The 7,726-nt window shown below is 36.7% G+C and overlaps 1 protein-coding gene across 5 annotated transcripts in view; it reads right to left on the bottom strand.

Moving 5' to 3' along the window:
• The window catches only part of LOC107704979 (MAP7 domain-containing protein 1-like), a 46,930-nt gene that overhangs the window by 18,381 nt on the left and 20,823 nt on the right, over positions 1 to 7,726 (bottom strand). For all 5 annotated transcript variants that reach the window (XM_016508082.1, XM_016508083.1, XM_016508085.1 and 2 more), the window contains exons 3-4: positions 3,727 to 3,890; positions 3,321 to 3,432 (exon numbers count right to left, since the gene is read on the bottom strand). In XM_016508082.1, the coding sequence (XP_016363568.1) occupies positions 3,321 to 3,432; positions 3,727 to 3,890 (276 nt within the window). The remainder of the gene's footprint in view (positions 1 to 3,320; positions 3,433 to 3,726; positions 3,891 to 7,726) is intronic.

The following is a 7,726-nucleotide window of genomic DNA, read 5'->3' as shown; positions in this document are numbered from 1 at the left end:
CGCGCAAAATCGTCCCAGTACTTTAGTACTGTACATTTAGTTCTGGAACTAAAGCGGTGCGAAAGGCCCTAATATGGCACCGGTACCCATGTAACCGGTATGTATTAGAACCGAATCAGAACGCAGATTTCGGTGCATCATTTCGGTGCCATGCCTGAGCGATCAATTGAAATATTTGTCATCTGGTTCTCCGAAACGGACGTAAGAAGCATCGTGTGATCTGATGTGGCTTCTTGTCACAGAATGAGGCAGAAAATATGTTCCATAGGCTATTTTAAAAAGAATACGTAGATTAGCAATGGATTATAAATGTACTTAATTATTATGAAAATACCGGAGATGGCTTGAATAACACAGATAAACTATATTGTCGCAGTTGAGTGTTTATTGTCTTTGTTTTATCATTCAAAATGTTTATATGTTCTGTTTACTCAGTTACAGCTATAATGGGGATGCCTTTGTCCATATAAGGGATTTCCTGGAGGGTCATGTGTTCCACTACTGGATACTGGATTGACTGGATATGTGGATTTTCTGTGTGAGGGCGCCCTCTGGTGTCCAGTATGAATAAAACAGACATCATGTGTTTACAGTGCTAATGGCCAATCCATAATTTTTTGGGGAATTTTTATTTATTTTTTTTTTAATAAGTATCAAGTCAGGCACCGTTTAGGCACTGGAACGTTTTAAATGTATCGATTTGGCACCGGTATCGAAAAAAACCCAAACGATACCCAACCCTATGGATAACCACTGTTACGTTTGCAGTGTCTGAATATTAACTCAAATGCTATTTTTTATTGAGTTCGGCTGCTCAAAGTTCATTATTACAGAGTCTACAGACTTTATAATGGGGTCACCACCTCCTCTTCGCCTCTTAAGGCACCATCAGAGACTGCAATGACTGTGCACAACGTTTGGGAGGGGAAAAACTAAATTAAGATCCTTGGAGAAACAGCATTGGTTAGCCTATAAATTGAGGTCTTGAGTCCTGGGGGAAGTGGTAGAAAGCTCCATTGAAGTTCATTACCCTATTTCCAAGAATTCTCAGTAAGTAATTCTCACCTTCTGTTATATACGGACCCATATAATACACAAAGGCGCCTATCTGAAGATTATGAAGATGTTTCTCTTCATCTTTTGAGTTTTTGTACATTTTCAACATTTAAGGAAAAACAGGCCTAATTTCTTAACAAAAAATCTAAACCAAGGACATGTGCACCTTCTGAGAGACTCTTGTGGGGCACAAAACTCACTGAAACTAATGCTACGGAAGGATACTGTGGCAAAAATGGAAAAGCATTTGCAGATCTCAGTTAGTATTTGCATTTGCCTAGGTGTACATTAAAGTCCCTATGATCCCCAGAAGCAAAGCAACTGATCTCTTGGTTATTATCATATTAGTAAAGAGTGTTTAGTCAGGCTTGAGCAACAGGGCTTGAGTGAGGTTTTTTTTGCAACATAAGAAACCATCTAATGTGAAAAGTCTGAAAAACTAGAGTACCTGATACCTTTCCTTTATATGGAAATGGAAAACAGACATTTATTCTCTTTTTATTGTCTATTCTTAAGCACTTTATAGGGTAAAATGTGCAAAAACGACAAAAAGAGAGACAGAATTATTTTATATGCATCAGTCTCAGTAAACTCCATCACAATCACCTCCAAAGACAATCCATCTTATTCTTTTCTTAACATGGATGCAGTTAATATGAAAAGGAACCAGAAGCAGTACCTACAGGTAGGGCTGGGCGATTTAGCAAAAAATTTAAATCTCGATATTTCCAGAATGTTTGACCGATTCTTGATTTTTTTAAGATTTTGAACTAGTCAACTTGAAAATGTAACTACAACATGATTCAAGTTACTTTTTCTTTATTAACCCTCTAGTTAAAGAAAATTCTATTCCAAGTGCAGCACACATGAAGTTGTCAACATGATGTAAATGTGAAACAAATCACTTGTTAAATATCTTTGCAAAAAAGATGCAAAAACTACCACTACATATTGTACAAACTTGTCTTATACATATTATGTGTTCAGAAATAATACGAGGAAAATTCTTTTAGAAAATCTCAAAAGTCAAGGAGCTGCTGAAACAGTTCTACTGCTGTCATTGAGTCTGTCCTGTGCACTTCAATAACTGTCTGGATTGGTTCAGCTACAAAATCAGACATCAGAAGACTACAGAGAACGGTTCGGACTGCTGAAAGGATTATTGGTGCCCCCCTGCCTACCCTTCAAGAACTGTATACATCCAGAGTGAGGAAAACGGCTCAGAAAATCACTCTGGATCCCTCACATCCAAGTTATCCCCTTTTTGAACTTTTGCCATCTGGCCGGCACCCTTATGAACGGTTAAATGTTCCCCACATTATGCAATAAAAATGTGCAATAACCTTATATTTATTTGTTACCACCTCCATCCTAGTACATCCCTGCATCTCATTCTATTCTATTCCATTCTATCATCTATAGCACAACTGTACATACAAATTTTTTTTTTTCGATTTCTTTTTCAATATTTGTCTATTTATATTTACATGTGTTTTTTTTTTTTAATTATTATTCTCATCTTATTTTTTATTGTCTGTGTTGTTGTTGTTGTCTCTGTGTACTGGAAGCTTATGTCACTAAAACAAATTCCTTGTATGTAAATTCCTTGCATACTTGGCAATAAAGCTCTTTCTGATTCTGATTCTGAAAACGACTGAAGGTATAACACCAGTAGACCTTTATTAACTATAAATGTTCTTTAAAAACAACAGCAGCTTTCAGCCTGTCACCATGATGCAAACATGAAATATCAGACCTACAGTAGTAGTTACAGGTTTTTTTTCGCTGTTTTCCATTGTTTTTCTATGTAAACATGACTGTTGCAGCGTCTCAGGCATGAAACGGCATTCTAAAAACACGGCGCTCAAGTTAAAAGAAGTTCACTCCCATCTTCTTGCATATTTTTCCTATTCCACTGCCCGCGTCACATCTTTGTCAACACAAAAGCGCATTCTGTGTGAATGGCGCTTAGCCTATATTTATGGTCATTCACAGAGCGCATCACGCATGAGCGGTTAATCACCTGCACCGACATGCGGTTGGATCGTTCTTTTCTCTTTACTGTTATCACCGGCATATTGTCAAAGTGTCTAATTCTAACATTTGGTAATATTTCTATTGAAAATCGCAATTCCTCGATTTCTAAAAAATAAAATCGTGGTAAAACAACAAATTCGAATTAATCGATAAAATCAGGAAAATCGCCCAGCCCTACCTACAGGTACCGTTTTTGTGTTTATGTAAGTGCATTTTAAGTAACTCACTCTGGCTTTGGCTGGAGTTGCCACTCAAGCCTCCTGCCCAGGACCATCTCTGCTGCCGAATCTCTGCCCATGTCTTCTTACCAGACCTCTGGATGGCCGCCTCATACCGCTCCTGAACAATAAATAAATAAAGTGTAGCAAACACTTTATATTGCACATTTAGATATAATGGGCACTAGGAGCAAAGGAGATGGTATTGATCTTTCAAAGGGGAAAACTCAGAGCCCAGTTTATTTGCTCCACTTTCACTGATAAACAACTCATCTAGCATTACTCGGAAAGCTGAAAGGGAAAACAATGCCTGGCACGTTGGCAAAAACCTCACAGACTCAGAACCTCAAAGTGTGTAAATTAGAAGAACAGGTTGTGTCATGTGGGTTTGCACTGAACACCACTACTCTCTCACCTTGTTCTTCTCAAGTTTCTGTTTCTGTCTCTCCTCTAGCTCTGTGCGGCGCCTCTCTGCTTTCAGCCGCTGCTCCTCCAGCTTCCTCCTCCGCTCCTCCAGCTGCTGTTCCCGCACCTGCCGGGCCCGTTCCTCCTTCTCCAGCCACTGAGACTTTTTAGCAGCTACATGATAGAGAGGAAGAGCCTGTTAGCTACCAAACCCAGGCCAGCATGCTGACCTTCAGTTATCAGTGTTTGAACAGAATTCAGACACCCATCATTCAATACATTCCCAATTCCTAATGCATGTTCAATTATTAGATATTTGATCACACGTTTTTGGCACCCAATAAGAGTGAAGCCCTCTCAGGTCCATTTTACCATATTAAATTGAGCTGATTTTCTAGGTTCGGAATGACACAAGGGTGAGAAAATGAAATAATTTTTATTTTTGGGTGAACCATCATTTTAACATAGACTACCGTTTCAAACGTTTTGGGACGGTAAGATTTTTTAATGCTTCTGAAAGAAGTCTCTTCTGATCACCAAGGTTGCATTTATTTGATCAAAAATACAGTAAAAATAGTACTACTGTAAAATATTACAACTCAAAATATGTTTTCTATTTTAATATATTTAAAAAAGGAATGTATTCCTGTAATGACAAATCATTGTAATATGCTGGTTTCTTCAAAAACATTTCTTAATATTATCAATGTTGAAAACAGAAAAAGTAATGCTTAATATTTTGTAAAATATTGTAATACATTTCTTTTCAGGATTCTTTGCTGAATAGAAAGTTCAAAAGAACAGCACTTAATTGAAATATACTGTATATATTTATAACAATGTACAAGTCTTTACTGTCACTTTCGATCAATTGAATGGTTCCTTGCTCAATACAAGTATTAATTTAATTTTTTTAACTCTTACTGACCCCAAACTTTTGAATGGTAATGTATGATTAAATATCTTACAAGCTGTCAAATTTTGTATTCCCATCGATCTGGTTTAAATCTCTCAAGATGCTACAGTATAAGGGTTTATATCATCAATACTAACTAGTAAATCTTTACAATATCAGCAATTACATAACCCCTATTTAAGCACATGGTGAACATTATTCATTTACAAAAAGCTGTATGTTTATTTAACTTTGAGCTTTTTGTCTCAATAAACAGCATATTTCATATCCTAGTCATGTACTACTTAATAAAATAAATCAAAATCTGCATTCGTTTCGCATTTGTTTTGTGTCAAGTATATAAGAATCCTTTTGGGATATGTGGGTTTAAAACATTTTTCATTCATGAAATGCAACATCTTTTTAATTATGGTATATTACTTCATAAAATGACAATGGCACAACTTTAAACAAACACAAATGCAACCATGACAGGGACACTAATATGTTACTAGCTCCACTCTACACCATATAGAAGCTGTCTAGAAAGAAAAGAAAAACAACTTTGACATTAAAGCTAGCAAAAGCTAGCTGTACATTAACTGTTGGGCATATGTCGATTCAGAATAAATACTACCTGCTATTAGAGTATAAAAAGTGCTGAACATACCATTAATGTGCAATATCTACTGTCACTGCAATAAAGAGTGAAAGCAAGGCTTGACATGAAAAGACACTCCACTGGGAGCCTTCATCTCTTCTGAGGCTGGAGGTTTTGAGTCTTTTTCCCTGAGCTCCACAGTTATAAAATAGTGATGGCCTGAAAGTGCCCGGGTGACGTTCTTCATCAAACTTTCATAACCCTGCTGGCAGATAGATGAGCTGGAAGACGACCCACAGTCTGAGAGACTACACTACTTGTCCTACTATGAACATTTGACTCACTTGCTGCAGCCCACACAGATATTAAACATTAATGTGGAGGTCCATGGTGATGGTAGAAGAGATGGATTGATGAGTTCGATTGACTATGGCCTGAACTGTTAGGTCTCAATGACACACTTCACCCTTGTGTGACTGGAATGTAGCAGGATGTGTGTTTATCATGATTATATTCACATCAATCATGATTTATTCACAGTTCAGTCACTTCAAGACAGCAGCAGTTGTTATTTCTGGGTCTAAACGGATCCTGCAGTTTGTATGAAAACAAGCTTTCTAAAAAACACACATGTGAAGGGAGGTTTAGCGGTCAAAAGTTCAAATTTGGTGGACCTATGACCTATAACTGACCCCAATGCTAAACAACATGAATGCAGTGTATCATGTTATTGTCATATGTAAACCTACATGACGTTTTGACAGATTCACTGAAAAAAAAAAAAGTGTAAAAGAGAATCTCAAATAAAAAAAAATCTTAATTATGTTTGAGATAATAACCTAAAAATCAAAGTGTAAATTGGTTGATTTTCACATTTCCATCCTTTTATTAAGATACTGACAAGCCCCATCATGTTTGTTGTATGAAATTCACAGTGAGTCAATTGTGAAAGCGAAGCATTAGGGTAAAATCAGGAGGACAGCTGACCCTGCTGGAAAAAACAGGCCATACTTCAAATCAAACACATGGTGTGGCCAATACGAGCCAAGTCACAGAGCAATGAATGACCCCAATGAGCTGTTTTTTTTAATGAATCAATGTTTGAATCAGGTTTGAATCAGTCTTATGACTGAATGAACTCCCTGAATTCATCTGAGCAGTTGCTGAGTCAACTCACTTTCTGAACCGTTCGTCATTACTTGTACGTCATTACTAATAAACACTTGATTAAATTCCACAATATTCTAAAATAAACTAAATTAAATCTTTAAATCATTAAAATGTGTTACCATACATAATCATTGTATAGAAAACACAGACATATTTAACCAACTCAACCAGGTCCTAATCAGCTTAGTTGAGGTGATCTTTAGTAAACCATCTTATCAACCACCTAAACCAGCTTGAACCAGCTAATGACCATAAATTGCCAGCTTTGCCAAGTTATGTAGAAATGGTATTCATCAAAAATTGGTTTAAACAATTTTCCAGCAAGGGAGTATGACAACGGTGGCAGCTTTCCACTCAAAATTAAGACACACAACAATCTGTCACTAATTATGATTATGAGACACAATGGAAATGGAAAGCAGCTCTACAAGAGAATGAGCATTTGATAGAGAAAGGGATGAAGCGCATCAGTCACCAACACCACCAGAGACGGAGGAGTGGCTTACCTTGAGTCTGGCTACGCTGTTCTGGGGAGGGAAGGTGAGAAAGAAGACAAAAACATTGTGTCAATCATGCAAAGCAGAGCAGCACAGCGCAGCAATCTCAGCAGCCATAACAAGCACAGTGATATGACAAACAAAACATGGAGCATGCGAGATATTTAGAATTCTCTGAAGAGGAGAAAATCTCTAAGTGCTGGTTTAGTAAAGTCACAAAAGCAGTAAAACATTTAGAAAATATTTAATAGTCATAATTGTTATAACTAGGGAAAAGGTTTCAGGGCTGTCCAAACTCGGTCCTGAAGGGCCAGTGTCCTGCAGAGTTTAGCTCCAACCCTAATTAAACACACCTGAACCAGCTAATCAAGCTGTCTCATCACACTAGGCATAGAAACTTCCAGTCAGGTATGTTGAGTCAAGTTGGAGCTAACCTCTGCAGGACACCGGCCCTCCAGGACCGAGTTTGGACAGCCCTGGTTTATATTATTACTAATTAGGAGCCTAGAAAACAGTAAAAAGAGCTTGTATGCAACCCAGCGAGAGGGGATTTTAACAGTGTTTGCTGACATGTATTTGTCATACAATATTAATATATAAATATTAAAAGCAAGCATAATATACTGTAAATACATGTTAATATATAATCATTAATATTTAAATATTATTATATAAATATCCATCCATCCTTTTTCGAAACTGCTTTACTTGAAACTGCTTGTAGTGTCATCATATTATATATTTTTAAATAAGAATTAAAAAATAAATATGAATGTTTAAATGTTAAAAATATAAATGCCTATTAGTATAAGAGAAAAACAGAGATTTATAAAATATAAACTAAAAA

Source organism: Sinocyclocheilus anshuiensis, unplaced genomic scaffold (assembly GCF_001515605.1).
Source record: "Sinocyclocheilus anshuiensis isolate Anshui unplaced genomic scaffold, SAMN03320099.WGS_v1.1 scaffold702, whole genome shotgun sequence".
NCBI lineage: Eukaryota > Metazoa > Chordata > Actinopteri > Cypriniformes > Cyprinidae > Sinocyclocheilus > Sinocyclocheilus anshuiensis.
The sequence above is the reverse complement of the archived record's forward strand: the minus strand, read 5'-3'. Positions and strand labels throughout refer to the sequence as shown.